General features: G+C 35.8%; 1 protein-coding gene across 2 annotated transcripts in view; it reads right to left on the bottom strand.

The window, feature by feature from the left end:
• Window positions 1-22,193, bottom strand: part of ctif (CBP80/20-dependent translation initiation factor) — a 78,319-nt gene that overhangs the window by 51,975 nt on the left and 4,151 nt on the right. For both annotated transcript variants that reach the window (XM_067374983.1, XM_067374984.1), the window contains exons 2-5: window positions 7,315-7,528; window positions 4,286-4,357; window positions 2,362-2,484; window positions 2,179-2,249 (exon numbers count right to left, since the gene is read on the bottom strand). In XM_067374983.1, coding sequence (XP_067231084.1) covers window positions 2,179-2,249; window positions 2,362-2,484; window positions 4,286-4,357; window positions 7,315-7,494 — 446 coding nt within the window. In that variant the 5' untranslated portion in view covers window positions 7,495-7,528. The remainder of the gene's footprint in view (window positions 1-2,178; window positions 2,250-2,361; window positions 2,485-4,285; window positions 4,358-7,314; window positions 7,529-22,193) is intronic.

The following is a 22,193-nucleotide window of genomic DNA, read 5'->3' on the forward strand; positions in this document are numbered from 1 at the left end:
GAGTTTAAAATTAGACTGTGAGTCAGCACTCAAAGCACAAGCAGAAAAACCAGAGGAGATGAAAATATTCACTGACCGCTGAAAATACTGACTTAGCCTGGATCGACCAATCACAGGCTGATTTATTCGATTCCCTAAGCAAGGTAAATGAGCTGTTTCTATAGTCACACTATAGTATGTATTATAGTATAGTAGAGCTGCACGGTTTGGGGATCGAATTGCAGTTTTTCTGATAAAAATGTAATTTTAAAAAATACTAATATTTATGGCTGTCATCATTTCTCGTTAAACCATCAGAGTCGTTCCACGAAAGCGGTACAATTAGAGTCCCTCTGACCTTTTTCAGTGTATTTTATCTATTGGGTCACCAAAATATATTTTTAAAAGCTTTTTGTATTAATTGAAATGTCTGTTTTAATAATCTTTAAAAGCATGACACACATTTTATCTTCATATTAGAAATTATTTTGTTTTTTTCAGTAGACACCACCTATTTTGTCACGTCCCTCAAGGGCTTCTATGAAAGTGTACTTGGGATATGAATAATAAAATGAGAAAAAAGTCCATTCATTTTGCCATTCCTAAAATATCCATCTGTGCTTTTTTGCTGGTAATGTTTTTTTCTAAGTAAATTCATGATTATTCATTAAAATCACATCATTTAGTTCTGTGCCTCAGTAACCCCTCAACCCCGTTACACAAACCATAATGAACTGATACTTATGTGACATCATTAACAGGAAGTGACATCATAGAAGTCTTCTGAGCAACATTGTGAGCAGACACAGGCAAGTTACCACCTTCTTTAATAATTATAACTAAATTATGTTGTGAAATTGTGTTTGTCAAGCTTAACGACTCAACCCCGTTACATCAATTAAAGATAGAAAACTATTACTTGTGAAAACTATCTTTGTTATTTCAACATTATTCATGATTTCTTAACATCATGCATGTCATGCGCTCTCCATTTATTCATGAGATTTAGAGCAGTGTCCAATTTGGGCAAAATAAATAAATAAATAAATAAATAAATAAATCACAACCCCGTCACACCTACATTTTTAGTATTATTACTTTAAGTTTGTGAAAAAGTAATTTAAAGTTAGTTGAACTCTGTCTGAAATGTTCAGAGTAATCATAAGAATATGATTTTAGTTCAATTTCTGAAGTTAAGCCTTAAGTCAAAAATGATGAGGTTGCTGTCACAAAAAGTGCCATTTCAGGCTTTAGTAGCAAAAGTGTGAGATTTTATGTAACTTTTATATTTGCAATTACTGAATTAGTGTGATGGACATCTGATTAATAGGAAAATGTTGATTTTATCACAAATACATTTTATAATAATATTTAGAGAGCTTCCATAGTGTCTATAACTTAAAATAATGACCAATAATAATAATAATAGGAATTTGGGATGAGAAAATATGTTTTTCTGTAAGTTAAATATGTTCAGAAAAGTAATACATTTTGGTAAAAAAATCTAAAAATGTGTAAGTCCAAATCGTACCGGTTTCGTGGAATGACTCATCAAACTGCAGTCCCCCTTAAATCAAAGTTTTTCAGCTTTTAGTATGAATTTGTTAGCCTTAAAGGTTATGTGAATAAGCTGGTGAGTTCCAAAACAATGTCAAAATTTGCATTTAGGAGATAAAAGCATTCAAAACGACAGTCTCTCACTGCCACTAATAATGGATCACGGATTTTCATGACATCACCGCAGACTCTGGCCGAGCTGTGATCTAAATGAAACGCCATTGGCTATTTTAAAAAAAGAAGAGGGGCTGTTTGATATGCCCCACCCTGTCTTCCTGTTTCAGTGGAACGTACATAAACACATTGAATTTAGTCAGCCTTTAAACTTCTCTCTTGTTGAAAACAGACGGTTTATAAGCACTTCCCATTACAAGAATGAGAATAAGATTGGTGCATGTTGTGTTTTTAAATGTACATTATAAGAGACTCAAACTCAGAACCGAGCTGCTCTGAAACACTGAAAACACTGCATCAAGCACTGATCATGTGTAAATGAACACAGTGCCGCACTTATGTGTAAATGAACACAGCACACATATATATATTTCTTTACTTATCGCGATTTTGGTTAATCGTGCAGCCCTACTATGATATGTCATTATTTACATAGATTGATCACTCGTATATGTGTGTGAATCTCACCCGTGACAGTCCAGGTTTGCAGCCCAAATGTCCGTCCCCAGGATGTCCAAAGAACAGTCCTTATTTCCATTCTAAAACACACACAGTCCAAATGCAAAACACACAGTCCATTGTGAAAGTTTAAAAAGGTTGAAAAACATTTTTTCCTGATGGCATCAATGCGTATATATTATTTAATCTCACCTTCGCTGGAGCTCTGAACTGGTTGTTTCGTCCTCTGCTGCCTGATCTAGAACCAGAACCAGGTCGAGAACCTGAACTGGGTCTAGAGCCGGTGCTGCCATTACTGCTGTGCTCCCAATCATCCTGAGAGAGAAGATTCATTCAGATATATCTGTTAACCGGGATAAATTTACTACATCATCCAACATCTACAGGATACATTTAACTCTTTCGCCACCATTGACAGACTTTTCCATCATTTATGATGCAAAAAAATCCATGTTTCACTGTTATAAGGTAGGGGGCGCTATTACACATCTTCTGAAAGAGTACAGAATCTGTGATTTTCTCAGCTTTTTGTTTAAAATATTCGTACAACAATGAATATTGTTCAGATATTACATACAGCAAAATATTCTGGGGGCCATAAAAGTTTTGTGAAAATGATCACAAATCCTGGTGGTGACTGGCAACTTTATAATAAAAAAATGATAATAATAATAATAAAAAAAAAGTTAGTAAAAGAGTTAAAAAGCAACAATTTTCAAGCAGACCATTTGCAATTTAAAATGCATTTTAAAAAAAATCCAGGTTTGTTGTGCTTGTTTGTAGGGCTGCACAATTTAGCCAAAAGTTTGTGATTATATATCAGTATTGCTATAATCATAATAATTAGTATTATTAATATTATAATTAAATAAAAATATAAAACATTTTCATTGGCTGAAAAAAAAAAAAAAAAACTAACATTAGAAACAAAATGAACTAAAATAAATTTTTAATGACTGCAAATTAAATAAAATAACAAAAATAAGCACAAAGTAGCAGCTTGAGCAACATGTTCCCACACTTTGAGTTTCTCACATTTTACAATAACTTTAGAAACTCAAAAATGCTGAAAGTACAACTAAAAATTAAACAGAAAAAATAAAAATAAACTGAATTGGATTAAAAAAAAAATCAGATTAAAATAACTAAATGAAAACTTCACAGAAAAGGAAAACTCTGCAATTTGGGAAAACAACTATTTAGGAAATATCAAAAGAAATCAGGCCGCTGATCAAACATACCACAAACACACACAAATGCTGACAGTGAGTCAAATTAGATTTCAGTTCAATCAAAACATGCAACGTTCATCAGACGCTACTGAGCATGTGCAGAACACTTGAAAGCAGCACTGAAGAACGTGACATCACCACAGTGAACGTTCAGTGACCTCATCGGAGTGACCTCAGAGCACAATACTGGCACTGTGTCATTCACAATGCTCTCTCTCACACGCACAGATCACTGTAAAAGAACACACGCAGTACACACAACACACATGCAGCACACAGCAGTGCATCTAACCTTCTCACGTGTGTCGTGTATCGTCTTTAATATTTAATATACACACAAATTAACCATATGGCTGACAGCTTTGGTCTGCTCCAGTGTCACTAATGACTGGGCTATTGTAATCTTTCTTGGTGTGAACGGGCCTTTCCTTAACACAATTCTCAAACTAATCGACAGTACTTGGGATGAAAGAGATAACTGACTAGAAACTGACTCACATGCACATATTGAACAGAGACCATAAAATTGGGAGTAAAAATTACATTATATATTTGCGATTGCATTGGCTTGCAAAAGGTTTGCATTCTCTCAAGAAATAAACTTTTTTTACAATTAAATGCAAGTTTGTCAGGGAAATACAAAGCTTTTGCAAAATGTAAAAACTTTTTTTTTTTTTTTTTTACTATATAGCTCCCCTTATGGCAACAAGTTTTGTTACAAATTGACATTTGTCTGACATTTCTGAATGAGAACTAGAAATACTTTGACTAGAAATACTTGTGTAACCCATCTAGTTCTACTTTTGATGAGCAACTTGTGTCTGGTTTGGACAGGGTGTTACAGAATAGTTGCAGATGCACATACACACACATGCAAAACTCACTGGTTTGGACGAGCCCCTGCCCCGTGAGGACGACCAGCTCCCATCAATCTTATCACTGCAGTCTTCTGTCCACTGAGAAAGAGAGAGTGAGACATATATAGAGAAAGACAGAGAGAGAGAGAGAGAGAGAGAGAGAGAGAGAGAGAGAGAGAGAGAGAGAGAGAGAGAGAGAGAGAGAGAGAGAGAGAGAGAGAGAGAGAGAGAGAGAGAGAGAGAGAGAGAGAGAGAGAGAGAGAGAGAGAGGTAACAATTATTAGACATAATTTATTTAACATTTATATTAATGAATTGGCAGATCTACTGGACCAATCAGAGAGTCCAGGACTGCAACTATTTGACACAGAAGTCAAATATTTACTGTATGCAGACGACTTACTAATTCTATCTAAAACGGCGGAATGTCTCCAGAACCACCTAGACATTTTAACTAAATACTGCCATGACTGGGCCTTAGAAGTCAACATCCAGAAAACTAAGATTATGATATTTCAGAAAAAAAAAAACAGAAATCTTGAACATAAACATGCATTTACTGTAAACAACACCACTCTTCAGCACTCTTTACAATATAATTATCTTGGTTTGGTTTTAACACCCACTGGAAATTTCACTTTGGCTATTAAAACATTACTTATAAAAGCCCGCAGAGCAATGCATTCCATACAAACTAAATTATTCAAAATAAACATTCCAATCAGAATTTGGACAAAGATCTTTGATAGTGTGATACTGCCCATTGCCTCATATGGAAGTGAGATCTGGGGTCCAGCGAGTAACTACAGCCATAAGGTTTGGGACAAACATCCTTTAGAAGGTCTACATGTAGAGTTCTGTAGAAGCATCCTTCATGTCCACAGAAATACACCTAATAACGCCTGTAGGGCAGAACTAGGCCGTCTTCCCCTCAATTTAATGATTAAAAAAAGAGCTTTAAAGTTCTGGATACACTTAAAATCTAGTCCTGAAGACACACACTTCATTTTAAAGCATTAAAAACACAAGAACTGAGTGCTCAGAAAAGTCATCTGTGTGCAATGGTGTCAGAAATGACAAACAAAGCGTTCAAAATCACTGTCCCTGAAAATCATGCAAGAATTAAAGAAATTATGAGTAAAGAGAAAAAAGCATACATGCAGCACTGGAAAGAGCAAACGAAAGAGCAAAGTCGTCTCCTGTGTTATCTCAGTTTAAACAGAGAATACAGTTTGGCTGAATATCTCACCTCTGTCAGAAATACAACACACAGGAATTTATTAACCAAGTACAGACTTAGTGACCACCAGCTGGCCATAGAAAGAGGGCGAAACAAGAAGACATGGTTACCCAAAGAAGATCGAGTCTGTAATGAATGTAGATCAGGGGCAGTTGAGACGGAGGCACACTTCCTCCTCCACTGTGATAAATACACAACCTTAAGAGAGTCACTGTACTGTCAAATACAGCATATTATCCCGGAGTTCCAGTCACTCCATGAAACTGACAAACTGAAAATATTACTTAGTGAAGGACCTTCTTCCACTTTAATAGCACAATATATTTATAATTGCCACAAACTAAGAGGTACTGAGTGAACACATCCATATTATACTACTATCAATATGTGTATAGATATATATGTATATATATATATATATATATATATATATATATATATATATATATATATATATATATATATATATATATATATATATATATATATATATATATATATATATATATATATATATATATGAATGCATTTTATATATGTTCTTGTTTGTATGTTTGTTTGATTTTGTTTTGCTTTATGCAATGCTTTGGCAATATGTACCTAAATATGTCATGCCAATAAAGCAAATTGAATTTGAATTTGAAATATTCAATTTGAGAAAATTGTTTATATTGTCACAATGTTAACTATATTATCACAAAGCTCTATACATAAAGTTAGATATACATTATATTCATATAGTCATGTAAAATGATATATACTACATATCAAATTTCTGGGGGTCTGTTTTACCCGTGAGGTGCGGGACGGGGTCTGTTTTACCCGTGAAGTGCGGGACGGGGTCTGTTTTACCCGTGAAGTGTGGGACGGGGTCTGTTTTACCCGTCAAGTGCGGGACGGGGTCTGTTTTACCCGTGAGGTGCGGGACGGGGTCTGTTTTACCCATGAGGTGCGGGACGGGGTCTGTTTTACCCATGAGGTGCGGGACGGGGTCTGTTTTACCCGTGAGGTGCGGGACGGGGTCTGTTTACCCCTCAAATGCGGGACGGGGTCTGTTTTACCCATGAGGTGCGGGACGGGGTCTGTTTTACCCATGAGGTGCGGGACGGGGTCTGTTTACCCCTCAAATGCGGGACGGGGTCTGTTTTACCCATGAGGTGCGGGACGGGGTCTGTTTTACCCATGAGGTGCGGGACGGGGTCTGTTTTACCCGTGAGGTGCGGGACGGGGTCTGTTTACCCCTCAACTGCGGGACGGGGTCTGTTTTACCCATGAGGTGCGGGACGGGGTCTGTTTTACCCATGAGGTGTGGGACGGGGTCTGTTTACCCCTCAAATGCGGGACGGGGTCTGTTTTACCCATGAGGTGCGGGACGGGGTCTGTTTTACCCATGAGGTGCGGGACGGGGTCTGTTTTACCCATGAGGTGCGGGACGGGGTCTGTTTTACCCGTGAGGTGCGGGACGGGGTCTGTTTTACCCATGAGGTGCGGGACGGGGTCTGTTTTACCCGTGAGGTGCGGGACGGGGTCTGTTTTACCCCTCAAATGCGGGACGGGGTCTGTTTTACCCGTGAGGCGCGGGACGGGGTCTGTTTTACCCGTGAGGTGTGGGAGTGCAGGACGGGGTCTGTTTTACCCCTGAGGTGCGGGACGGGGTCTGTTTTACCCGTGAGGTGCGGGACGGGGTCTGTTTTACCCGTGAGGTGCGGGACGGGGTCTGTTTTACCCGTGAGGTGCGGGACAGGGGTCTGTTTACCCATGAGGTGTAGGACAGGGTCTATTTTACTCGTGATGTGTGAGACGGGGCATGTTGTACCTGTGAGGTGTGGGACGGATTCTTGTCCACATCCTGTTCTGTTTCATTTTTGTCGCTCAGGAGTCCCTGGACCTGGTACTCGAGCACATAGCTGTCAATGAACCGCTCCAGCTCCTCGATCTCCTGCGAGCGCGTGCTTCCCGCCTCTGATGACGCTGATGCTACCGATGAGCTCTCCATGGCAACCAGCCCACAGCGGGGGGAGGGAGGGGAGCTGTGCACGGGACAAAGAGAAAAAGGAAACTGTTAGTAATCTGAAAAATAATATGAATTGACATTTTAAATGGACAATATATAATTTTTGTAATACACTTAATATTATCTAGTAAAAGTAATGCGAATAATCATAAGTTAAATTAAGCAAACACTGACATTATATTTTTATGACATTAAAATATTTTAATTAAATGTATGACAGCTGAATGCATGATAATGTAATTTTAAGCATTTTATAATGTCATTTTTAAAAAAATATAAACCATTCTGAAATGATCAAAACTTTTAAACACCAGATAATCACAACTTCACAACATGTTCAGCATCAGCAGATAAACATATTGCTTGATGACAGGCAGGACGGTGAGATCTCATTGGCTGCGGAGCCGTGATCTAGTGCTCATGCTGCAGTCAGTGCAGATCAGTGACATCGACCCCCGACTGAGACTCACCCTGACTGTGACTCCGCAGTTCATCTGTATCACCAGCGGCGGCAGCAGAGACACAGAGGCCCACAAAAACAATCTAATTCATAAGGTCTTGTCTGCTTCTGCTTTACCAGTCCATCTGTCTCTCCTCTCATTTTTCACCCTCAATCTGTTTTTCTCTTTCTTTATTAGTGTGCTATAATAGTATTATATAGTACTACATGCCTTTCAAAAGTTTGTTTTTTAAAGAAATTAATAGTTTCAGTGGTACTTATTTAAAGCACAAATTATTTAAAATAAAGCTCAATTACAGTACCAAGCAACAAAAGTAACAAAAGTACAATTACTGAATGCTCCACACTTCCTGCTTTTATATTTATGCCTAACCATCGCTCTGGGACGGTGGGACGACGACCAGGTAACACAGAGAGAGAGAAAGGGAGAGTTTAATCTGGTGTTAAGTCACTACTTGAATCTTGGCCAAGCAAAGAGGATTTACAACTGGAGCAGCACCATCTTACCAGCACGCATCCAGAACACCACATGCTCAAGATCTGCTCATATTTAAGATCATTTTCTCAGTTTAAGCAACTGTTCTTTGTACCGCATGTGATCTATGAATTGTTCCTTTGTATGCAAATTCATCATGATCCAAAAAATAAAGCACTAAAGCAACCAGAGGTCTGACAGATCAAATACATCTTGATATTTATCAGCCTTATGGCAATTTTCAATCTATATTTAAATCAGAATATCCTAATTATTACCAAACAGTAGCAATTTGTATGTGTCCCTTTAAATGCAAATGAGCTGCTGCTCCCAGCCCCCTTTCCAGAAGAGGGCGGAGCTTTAGCAGCTCAACAACAACAAAGCTGGAGAATCTCACGCAGCCAAAATGAGGATTGTCAGTAACAGTGTTCAGCCTTAAATTGTTCAAACCGGAGTCGACACTGATGGAGAAACTCAGGAAGAAGTTACAACTTTTAGAATGAAACTGGACATTTCTGAATGGTTAGTGGATAAATTGATGTAGTTGCTGTGGAGTTGATTCAACTCATCCACTAGCATGTGCGTCATGTTCATCTTTTGTGTTGAATTGACCCTCGCTTGTGAAGCAGTCCGGCGTAAAATGACGGCATGACAACAACACTCGACTACAACAACTCTTCCTCTTCTCTAAAGCAGCCCAACATGGCCCCGCCCCCTTTGTTGTGTGTTCTCAGGGGTGGGGTTTATGTAAATTTTAGGGTTAGTGATGTCACCAACCTGGTAAGAAGGTCATTGTAGCCCTTACCAGCTAGTAGTCCTTAAAAAGTGATTTCTAAAAAGCGATTTTTAAATTTTCTAGTCATCAAAGAATCCTAGAAAGAATATATCATGGTTTCCCCAAAATATGAAGCAGCACAACTGTTTTCAACATTGATAATAAATCACAAATTATATTAGAATGATTTCTGGAGGATCATGTGACACTGAAGACTGGAGTAATGATGCTGAAAATTCAGCTTTGATCACAGGAATATATTACATTTTAATATATTCAAACAGAAAACAGGTATTTAAAAATGTAATAATATTTCACAATATTACGGTTATCTTTTTGATTTAATAAATTCAGCCTTGATTAGCAGAAGAGACTTCTTTTAAAAGTAAAATGCTTAGTTGTATTGATACAATCCACATCAGCCACTTTAGAGAATGTAAACAAAAGGTGTGTGTGTGTGTGTGTGTGATATCATCTGTTCAGTCTAATGACAGTAAGACTCAATACACACACTTGAGCTGAAGGAGGACAGACAGCTGAGGAGAAACACAGAAAGGAGGAGAGATCATCAGGATTAGAAGCGTGAGAACTTTCATTGTCAGTAGATTCAGATGGACGGCTTTAATGAGGCGAGTCAGGATTTGAGATCTCTGACTTCTACTGACTCCACCATGATCGTCTGTCAATGTCCTTCTTGAGCGTTTCAGCTCTATCAGTTTACATACACAACTGTTTCCATGTTTATGGGGACATTTCATACATACTGATTTTTATACTGTTCAAACTGTCCTAACCGAAACCTTCCCATCACAGAGAGAGAGAGAGTTTATGGATAAGACTTTAATGCGCTCTTCTTGTACTTTTTTATTAAACTCAAACAGTGAAGTTTCTGAAGTGAAAATGGACACTTCATCTTTTGTGTGATATAATAAAACTCAGTGGAGTCTGCTACAACAGGCTTGTACTAAAAAGGGATAAAAGAAAGATGACATGATAATTTATAACCATAATTTAAACTAAACAATATCTATCTCCATGCAGCATATATTCTCTGGTTCTGTAGGCATCATTGTCTGACTCTGGTTCGAACTGAGCACCATTACTGACAGTTTCTGACATTTTAAGTGCGTGAGATTGTCCTGTTTTGTTTCCGCCGGTATGAGCTCTTGAAGCTCCGCCCTCTTCTTGAGAGGGGGCCAGGATCAGTTTGCAATTAAAGGGTCACATGCAAAAACAGCTAGCAATTTTAACATGATTTAAAAAATGATCTGTGGGGTATTTTGAGCTGAAACTTCACAGACACACTCTGGAGACACCAGAGACTTATATTACATCTTGTGAAAAGGGGCATAATAGGTGCCCTTTAAATTTTTGAGTTTAAAATAACATTGCACATGTTTTTAACTTAATGTTCTTAATCTGTCATGCAGATTCACTTTATTCCTGTGTTGACATATTTCCTATTGAAACAGGAAGTTTCTCATCGCCCTTATTATAAATAGCCAACAGTTTGTATTTACATTACAGCCGTGAAACATGATTTGCTACTTTCTCTTTCTCATTCTAGAGAGCATTTGATTGGATTCAAATCTGTATAGTGCAGAGTGAGTCATCAATATTTTTGCTCAATTTTCCTAAAATAAAAAGACTGTAAATCTGCATAAAACATCTTTTCTCTTTTCTGATGACGTTTACTGGCGAGAGGCGGGGCAACCTGTCAATCACATGAGATCCACCAATAGCAAACCACAAACATCCAATCAATTTCCCATGGACAAAATCAAGCCCCGCCCTACATTTGTTCTTGTTAGAGAAGCCATTTCAATGTGATGAATGACACAATATGGAATATCATTAGGCTGGAAATAAGTGAATATTTTCGATATTATGTTGGAAAAACACAATCTTTAAATAGGTGTTCACAGAGGCTTTAATCTAATGAGCAGGCTTGAATATACTGGCAGAAAAAAAGAAAAAAATATATGTTTAGCCAGAAATAAGATTAATTCTGCTCTCATTAGGGCTTTTCCATTAGCCGGTCACATAATGGTTCTCGTCACAATGAATATGTCTCATTTCACGCAGAATTTTATCCCTCTGGATATCATCACGTCAAGTATAAATGAGCAAACGTCTCTGACAGGACAGTCACAGCCTCGGGCGCTCTGACACTAATGGACAGCAGAAATCTGAGCACCACTGCAACCATTAAACCTGCCGCTACACTTCAGCTGGAATTGCTGTTTACTGATGAAGATTCTACAGAGGAATAATAGAGGAGAATTCTGGAACACACTCCAAAATGAACCTAAAGAAACAACCGAATAGAATCTTAAACATGTGATGCATTTTTAAATTAAACAATTTTTTTTGTGAGACATACTGTATAGGATGGTACTTGATTTGATTGTGGATCCCACATATTATTAGTTAATATTATTTTCCCCTTGAATACATCATCAAAAATAGTTATTATTAAAAAAAAAAAAAAAAAAAAAACTTTGGGGTGCACATTTTAAAAGGTTTTTGTGTTATTTACTGACATTCTGAACTACTACAGTGCATAAAATAAATTATTTTTCCAGTACATTTTACAAGAAAATAAAGTAACACTAGTTAATGTTAGTTAACATTAACAATGAGCAATATGCATGTTACAGTATTTATCATCTTTGGTATCATTAGTTAAAAATCAATACAGCTCATTGTTAGTTCATTTTATGAAATAATATTAAACAGATACAACTCATGATTTTAATAATACATTAGTAAATCTTAAAAATAACATTCACTAAGATTAATGGTTTAGACATATTATTGTTAGTTCATGTTAACTAATGCTAACAAATGGAACCTTAGTGCAAAGTGATACTGAAAATACTATTTCAGTTTTTCTTCAAAATTTCACATTTAATTTAATGTGTTACTAATAACAAAAAGAACTCTGAATGTTTAAATACAATAACCCAATGCACAAAAAAAATATATAAAGTAAATTTTTTCAAACCGATAAAAGTGCAAAAGTATTATAAAAACAACAGGTAACAATAAGGTCTCATTATTTAACATCAGCAATAGCTACATTTGTTATAGAAGTAGGGCTGCAGCTATCGATTCTTTTTGTAATCGATTAATCTAGCACTTAATCGATCGATTAATCGATTAATTGGATCATTTTTTTTAAACAACCAAAACAAATAATGCATAGCTAAAATGATGTGGCTGTAAAATGATCAAGCATTTGGCTTTTATTTCTAAAAAAAAAGAGGTATTGGTTCCAACTCCAACATTTGGCTCCAAAACTAAGCCTATTTATTGCAATTTTTTACCTATTTAGTGTTTATAAGTGCCAGTGCCAACAATTATATAACAATACAGTTAAGTCAACTTACTGTAAAACATGTATAACATGTAAAACTATGAATACAAACTTAAATAGTAAAGGCGATTTGGCCTTAGTTTTGTCGTCTTAATACAACATTACAAAAAAAAGGATTGCACCTTTTGCAAATTACCCACCTGAGAACAAAAACACATGTCGTGTGTGAGGAAGAGTGACGCCCCAGTCAGAGTTGCTTCATTGCAGTTTGGTACGGCAGAAATAGCCTACATACAATCATTTTCAATAGAACGCTGCATTTGGCTTAATTGCATCACTTGCATTGCGGTGCATTTTAGGTGAAGCATCCGTTAAGAAAATCGCGTCACAACATCACGTCCCTGTGTATACAGTGAATGCATGCTGAAATTATTGTTGCGTGGCTAGTTTAAGCATATGTGATGCATTGCCGCGATTGGTCTGACTGGCGCGTGAGAGAGACGAGGGTGCATGCGTGTGTGTGTGAAGGGGTTCTTTTTTTTAGGCTATACTCTCTTACAATTGAACGTGAATACGTTTACTACTTAAAAACATCAAAGCTAAACATCATATCTATCTTTACTCTCCGCCATCGCGCCAACTAAATTCAAAATGTCACGCGCTATGGTGTGCTTCCTGAACACTGAACAACGGTCCGTGTGAATCAGATCCCTGCGCGTATAGTGCGCGTCATAGGAATTTAACGAGGCTGCGAGGCAGAGTTTTTGCCTCGAGGAATTTTTGTAATCGAGTTAATCGAGTAACTCGATGAATCGTTTCAGCCCTATACAGAAGGTATTATTTTTTGTTAATGTTAGTTAAATACAGCTGATCATTGTTTGTTTTAGCTCAGGTCCATTAAATAATAGTTACAACTTTTGATTTTAGTAATGTTATTAAATATTAACTAAGAAATTAACATAAACTAAGATTAATAAATGCTTTATAAGTATTTTTCATTGTCAGTTTGGTAATAATGAATTAACATGTTAACTAATGAAGCCTTATGTCACTGAACAAATAACGTTAATCAGAACATTTTCAATCATTAGGGCATGTTGTTGTCCAGATTAAAAATTAAAATGTTTAAGTTTGAAAATAAATAGCCTATTAAGTCTTTAAGTATTAAGTATCTGGTGCTGTGATGAACAACAGTGTGAGTACAAAAAAATGTAATGGCTGTTTGAAGCATTTTAAATACTGTTCTGTAGCAGCTGCCTTGTTTACAGGGGTTCCGGGGTAACCGCTGCATTTCTGCTGTTCCATCAGCGCCCTCTGCTGTCAGAGAGTGACATGCACTTTCATTCAGCGCATCTTCACTTGTTCTGCCATGATGGGACAAGTTTAGTCAACTAAAATATCCAAGTTGTCACTTAGTACAACTTAACATTCAAGTTAACTAAACGTAAAGTTAAGGCAGCAAGAACACTTACTTTAAGTTGAAACAACTTGTTTTTTTTGTTCGCTTGTTTTACAGTGCAGTAGGGCAACCAGGAACTAGAAATGCTTACTAGTCACCATCAATTACACTAACTAGCAATATACAGCATTGAAGTTGCTGTACATAAATTATTGTACTAACTAAATGTCATGTTTCATAACTTCCATCCACATAACACATGAACCACCAATGACAACAGCACAGCTACACTAACAGAAACAGGAACAGAAAGAAACACAACAGTGTAATGCGTGTGTGTGTGTGTGTGTGTGTGTGTATGTGTGTGTTCAGCTGTTCTTTGGGTGTTTAATTCCCCACTAAAGTAGTTCCTTCTTCCAGCACTGCAGTAAAATCGGTCTGTCTGACTGATGGGGTCTGTCTCACAGCAGTACGACAGCACTGTCTCACAAAGACCACCGGAAGAAAGAGAGACATGAATCTGACAGAGAGAGGCTGATAACAAATGATCAAGAGGATAATCAGAACAAGTCAAAGAGAAACCTGAGAAAGAGACTTCACATTTCATTTCAAATTACTACTTAATTTGAATATTGTGTATTTATTTCAATCAATCAAATAAAATAGTAATAGTAAATAACTGTTTTCTATGTGAATATATGGTAAAAATATAATTTATTCCTGTGATCAAAGCTGAATTTTCAGCAATCATTACTCCAGTCTTCAGTGTCACATGATCCTTCAGAAATCATTCTAATATGATCATTTGCTGCTCAAGAAACATTTCATACCATTATCAATGTTAAAAACAGTTGTGCTGCTCCATATTTTTGTGGAAACTGTGATACATTTTTAAGGGTTAATTCGTGATAAGTTCAAAAGAACAGCATTATTTGAAATAGATATCTTTTGTGAAATTAGAAATGTCTTTACTGTCACTTTTTATATATTTTATCGATCCTTGTGGGAAAAAAAGTATTAAATAAAAAGAGTATCACTGACCCCAAATGTTAGGGAGTATGTATGTATTTAAATATATATATTTTTAGAACCACTACACTATTTATTTCAGAACTTCTGCAGTACAAATGTACAGTTTCTATCATGCCAGTGAAGCACATTAAATCGACCAAAACACTGAAACTGAATGGAGCGAGTGGGTGGATGGAGCGATAATAGAAGCATACGCTGAACCTGGAACAAACGTGTAATAAAAGACTAAGAGAAGAGTGACAGGAAAGCAGAGAGAGAGAGCGCAGTGATAGTGATGGTGTAGCGGGTGTGTGTCTGCTCTTTGTTGTCTGGTGCAGTAGAGTGTGTAAAATCCTCCACGTGTGTTACACTCGCTCAGAACAGCTGTTTGAACAAAGAGCTCACACACACACACACACACACACACACACACACACGGCCATCATCATCACAGCGGTGACATCAGCATGATGGATGACTGACTATTTACATTCCTAACATGTTCCATCAGTGCATTTATTCCAGAGAAAAATCATTTTTGATTTCATGATCATTCATCGAAATCTCTCTTTTCTAATGCGTCATAGAAAAAAATAATATTTTACATTTTTTAATTAAATTATAACCCAATTAATTAGTATCTTGAGATACTATTATATTTTTATTAATATTTTGAATTGCTTTTTATTTTTATTTTTAGTCATTTTGTGTGTTTTTTAAATTTTAGTCTATATTGTTTTTATCAATTCTAGATATTTTAGTACATCAATTTGAAATGAGAAATAAACTAGTCAAAATAAGCTCGGGGTTAAAATGCATTTTATTTCAAGTGACAATTTTTTTTATATAATTTTAGTTAAATATAATAACCCTGCCTTAAACGTGTTGCATTATGGATGCGTTATGCTGTTTCATATTGTCTGTAATGTGTGAGAATAATGCACACATTTAGGGCTTCTTCAATTATACCTGTGGTTTATGATTAAAAAGGTTGTAGACACACACAAGGCAAGGCAACACACACACACACACACAACAAGCAAACGTGTGGACGTGTCTACACACACAAACACACACTGATGGGAAGTTCAAAGTCTCCAGTACTCTCTGCCCTGCTGCAATATAAAGAAATATTCAGTGTTTACTATCAGACTGTAATAACTGAGCGGACACTTTCAAACACCATCATAGTCCCTGATAGATAGACATGCAAATGCACTCATAAAGAGTTTCACTTTAAACACACACACTACACATACAGATAGAGGCCTAGCATCACCGCATTTCACCTGTCCGTCCGTCTGCGATACGATTCAGCCAAAATTAAAGCACCAAGAGAGTGGAGTAATGATGCTGAAAATTCAGCTTTGATTACAGGAATAAATTACATTTTAAAAAATATTCTAATAGAAAAAAATTATTTTAAACTGCAATAACATTTCACGATATTACTGTTTTGACAGTATTTTTAATCAAATAAATGCAATGACACTGACAGTCTCCTCCTCTGGTCATCTGGTGTGTAAGACAGCGGTTTTGACACCGAGGTGCTGCTGTTTGTTAAATAGCATCACATTCCTTCACTGTGGATGTCAGGATCTACTGCAGACAAACAATGATGAAACTTGGAGCGCGTAAACTGAAACAATCAATCCCATCAGCAAAGTCAATACAATCTTCTTCTGTTTGCAAACCAAATTAACTCTCACTAACACAAACACTTGAGGAATGTGTGAGTTTCTCTAGACCAGAGTTGACAATATTTAACAGAAAGACAAAGCATTCAGCTTTCAGTCTAAGTGTTTTGTAACCGAGATATTACCAGTTATTCTGAACAAGTAAATATGATTGTCACAATAAACTCAGGAAGGTGAGACTACTATACACTATTGTTCAACAGTTCTTCAGCAAGGATGCATTAAATGGATCAAAAGTGACAGTAAAGACATTTATAATGTTACAAATGATTTCCATTTCAAATAAATGTTATTGATTTATATTATATTCATAAAAGAATTGAGGTGTCCGCAAAAATATTAAGTATCGCAAATTAATTTTAAAATATATCCAAATATAAACTTAATTTAAAATGATATAATTATAGTTCACAATATATTTTTACTGTATTTTTGATCAAATAAATGCAGCCTTGTTGAGCAGAAGAGATTTCTTTCAAAAATATTAATAAACCTTAACATCCCTAAACTTTTTAACTGTTAAACACATCAGGTCACCACTTATAGTAATAAACCAACTAATCACTCGAACTCATAAAGATCTTCCTTCAACTCATATTCAATTGGGAAACAGAGCTGAATGTGAGTATCACATAAATTCTGAAATATGAACGTGTCCCAAGCTGTTTTCTCGTCCTCATTCTCATTTGGTGACTGTCAGCCAAAAGAAGTTCAAATTAATCTAGGGATGCACGATATATCGGCTACCGTATCGGTATCGGCCGATATATGTTCATTTTTAATGTTATCATTATCGGCCTGATATGAAAATTTGGCAGATATATTAAAGCTGATAAATAATGGATTATTTCCTTCAGCTGAGACACTTCAGATGTGCACTGTCCACCATGATGGTTTTGAATTGCTTGAAATATGATTGAAATCACTTCAAAAAGAAAAATACAGTTAAGTGCAACATGTGCAGCACAAGTCTGTCATATAAACTACATATTATAATGAGAACATTATAATTGTGTGTTTGCGACATGACTTTTAATGGTGAGACTTTTGTAATCAGGCTCTCAAAAATTATCTTAATTTAGATTTATCGGCCAATATATCGGTTATCTGCTTTCAAATATATAGAATTATCGGTTATTGGTATCGTCCAAAATTTTTTTATTAATGTATCCCTAAATGAATCAATTAAGCCAAGATCTGAAGTGAAGTGTTTCATTTCTGCACCACTGGTAGCTCTGAACAAGACAGCAAAAATAATGATTGTTTTAAGACATAAAGTTGTCTCTGCACATTAAGGTTGGATTTGAGGAAGTATTTTAACATCAAACATTTCAGCTAGTCAAATTTGATCTAAAACAAGATTTAACCCTAAACTCACAACAGATGTTTTAAACTGCTTGTCTTGCACTTTTGGGGTCATTCTGAGTACAAGTGCGTGTTCTAGATCTCCTGACATCACAAAGGCTAGATGTGTGATTGACAGCTGTGATGATGTCAGCTGGTTGTCAAGACGACACCTTTCAGTCACATCAGCACCAGTGCAACGCTGACAACAGGATGTCAGTCAGCAGGCCCTCTGTGTGTGTGTGTGTGTGTGTGTGTGTGTGTGTGTGTGTGTGTGTGTGTGTGTGTGTGTGTGTGTATGTTTGTGTGTGTGTGTGTGTTACTGTTCTTATCCAATATTAACCACAAAACCCATATGGATCAATTTTGTCTGATCAATGGCCTGATTTACTGTTCCAAAATCTGATGGATAACACACAGACATGCTGTTTAAAGTCTGCTCGTCTGGCCTACATAACCAACCACATGAGCTGTTACTCAATGCAGTGGGTTTTTCCCGAAATCCCTTAGTGAGATTAGTGTTTTCAAAAGTAATTACTTCAGTAGCAAGTCAGTGCTGAAATTTAAAAAGTGTTACGATACCAGCATTTTCCCCTAGCATTTTGACCACTAATGAGATGAGTCTTAAACACCTCTGATTGGCCATTGTGTTCACATGCTCAACAGATACGTCTGTGATTGCCAAACACACATCTGATGAGCACGTGAACATAATGGCCAATCAGAGGTGCTTAAGTATCTGCTCAAAAAGACTGTGTCAAAAAGATGTGGAAAGTAACTAATTACAATTTCACTCATTACAGTTTGTAAACTAACACTCAAAATACTTAATTGGTTTGAGTAGGACAAACTTAAATTAGTGTTTTGAGTATTTAGAACTTTTTTCTTTTGAGTTCACAGCCCTGACATATTTCAGTAAACTGAACCGTCTCATTGTTTTGAGTAGTATGAACTCATTTCTTTTAATTTAGACTATACTAACATAAGTTTAACTGAAACTAGGCTGGGATTTTTTATTATAGCGAGCAAAATATTTACATTGAGATAACCTGATAATTTTAAGTTAAATTTATAAATTAGTGTACTCAAATATTTCAAGTTAAGAATAATACAAATGTATAGTGATCTATAAAGTAACCGATAATTTGTGTGTTTATGTGCCCGATAACCGATATGCAGAACCGATATTTATTTACTGTTATACTTCTGTTTTTGACACGATTACACCACTGAACTGAACAATCCATTTTATTTATAACAATCACTCCTTCTTTGCATAGAAAACAAGACAAATCTTATTTAAACACTAATAAATGAAAGTGCAAAATATAAAAAGTGCATTGTTACTAAACTGTTTTTGTTGAAAATTAGTAGTCTTTCATGTTAATTTTAATATTCATATTACAAAAATAATGTTAACAATAAGCAAAATAAATGTAGAAAGTCTAATGTTTTCAAATGGAGAAAATAAATTAAAGACAGGAGTCGTATCGACTTTGCAGAAACGTAATACTTGATTTTAAACTACAGTTTTAGTAGATTTATAAGCTGTTTAATAGGCTAAAGAGTGAAGAATAATTCGCTGGATAATGTTAAATAACTAAATAATATTCTCTGGAATATTGGAATATAACAAACAAAACATCGTATTTTATTGCATATCTCAACTGGTATGTTATATCAGAATTATTAATAATGCTTTTGTTGTTCTAGATTATGAAATATCCGCTGACAAAGCGCTGTTTATCTATGCATTTACACAAAACTATACTCAAACTGCGATCGCTCACAGATAATAAATCATTTCCGTAGAGTTGCATTTACTTGAATGTTTATTAGCGAATTAATGGTTATATAGTAAATGTTTACATAATTACTATTTCTTAGAGACAAGCTGCATAAACTAGCTACATTTCAGGCATTTATGTAACATCTAATTTGTGCATTAATGACTGTTATGTTAAATAAAGTTGACTAATTACAGCAAAGCAGGTAAGTATACTTTACTTGTGCGCGCCGTTGTCTCGTCTCCCCTCAGATGCGCTGTAATGGCGATCATGCGCACAATTCTCAAAACATCCACAAGATGGTGGCTTTATTGGTAAATCCGATATTACAAAACCGATATCCGATTATGGTAAAATGCTTAAATATCAGGGGAAATATCGGTAAATTGATATATCGGTCGATCTCTACAAATGTATGAGTACAAAATAAAAATCTTACTTAAACTTTGAGTTTCTTAACTTAAAAAAATTCTCAATCAACTTTGAGTTCTGACAACGTAGGCTTTACAATATAGTAAATAACTCATTTAATTTGTAAGAACTCAAAATAAATCTTTTATGATAATTGCCATCAAAATGTATGAGTTAGCTAACTCAGCACTTCAAGTTAGGAGCAATTAACATGCATAAGTACTACAAACTCAAAACTTGATAGTTCTACTTACTTAAAATTAGGAACATCATAACTCAAAAAAATTTTATGCAACCGATTACCTCAAATTTTTTGAATTACCCCAACTTATTCATGTTTACAGTGTACTTTTAGGTTTAGGAAAGCTAGGAAGCCACAGGAAAAGGATTTATTGGTGGAAATAACAGTGGTGTAAAACTGAAGCTCACCAGAGAAACAATAGATCCATTGTTCTGTTCCAGAGCAGAATCTCAGCTAGAACAATACCAAACTACAACATCAAATCATTGTACATTATTATTCTACAACACGTGATCGTCTTTTAACTCAAAACAACCCAAGAAGAAATCAATACACCAGCTTAATGTTTTACACCCACAACCAATTATGATTTATTCACAGATCAGATCTTGTTGAACGTCTATGCTCATATCTAGTGATCAGGGTTTCTGAGGCCTTACTAAAAGCCACTGTATCTCACATCTTGATGCAATCTTCTTTAATATGGCCAAATACTAGCTGATTAATTGGCCTAGCTGATATAATCAGTCTACCATAGTACAACAATAACTGTTAAACTCATCTCATCATTTTCTAAAGATGTTAAAACAACCAAACAGATAAAATACACCCAACAAAACTCGCCTCGAGTCTTCAAACATCAGTCAAACTAATCTAGGCTCTAAACATTTAAAGTACAACCAACCAATCCTCAACAAACAACAACATCTACAACCAATCAAAGGCTAACCGCCAATGAAGCTCCAAACAAAAGCTTTTTAAAACAGATAATGCAAAGCTCTCCAACAACGTCATCCACAACAATGAAACGTCAAATGCATTCATTTCTGCTCTCAAGGTTACAGCGGTCAGCGGCACAAAACATACACAGGATTGTGTTACATGTTTCCAGGACGCAAAACACATTAAAGGGATAGTAAATCATAGATTATCCCATAATTTACTCACCCTCAAGCCATCCTAGGTATAAATGACTATCTTTTTTATTTATTTATTTATTTGTCAGACGAACACAATTGGAATTATATTTTTTAAAAAAACATATTCTGGCTCTTCCAAGCTTTATAATGGGAGTGAATGTGGGGCGAGATTTTGAAGCCCAAATAAGCACATCCATCCATCATAAAAGTAATCCATGTAATCCATGGGGTAATCCATTTATTATTTGAATAAATTCAGCTATTGTTTTGTCTTGTGAACTAAATGCAAACATCTTTTATGTAAAATATCTTACTCAGGACAGTACTAAACAAAAAATAACATGCATTTTTTATTATCCCTCTTATTTTATGAAAATAATTCTCATTTTCACAGATTCTGCAAGGGGTTCACATACTTTTTCATGCCACTGTATAAACAGATGATTGCCTTGCATGTGCTTCCGCTTTCCGTATTCTTCAAAAAGTTTACGCTGAATGTCCTACGCCTTCCTTATTCTACTTACGGAACGAATGCGGCGCCAGTTTAATTTTTTTCCACAAGTAGTATTGAAGGTGTAGGACATTCAGCGTAAACTTTTTGAAGAATACGGAAAGCTGAAGCACGTGCAAGGCAATCATCTGTTTATATAAAGCATATACAGTTGTATTTTTTTTTCAAAAATGTCAGATCGTTTTGCTAGATAAGACCCTTATTTCTCGTCTGGTGTCGTTTAAAGCTCTTTGAAGCTGCACTGAAACTGTCATTTTGACCTTCAACCATTTGGAGTCCATTGAAGTCCACTATAAGGAGAATAATCCTGGAATGTTTTCATCAAAAACCT

The sequence above is a fragment of the Chanodichthys erythropterus genome, chromosome 22 (genome assembly GCF_024489055.1).
Source record: "Chanodichthys erythropterus isolate Z2021 chromosome 22, ASM2448905v1, whole genome shotgun sequence".
In the NCBI taxonomy this organism is placed as follows: domain Eukaryota; kingdom Metazoa; phylum Chordata; class Actinopteri; order Cypriniformes; family Xenocyprididae; genus Chanodichthys; species Chanodichthys erythropterus.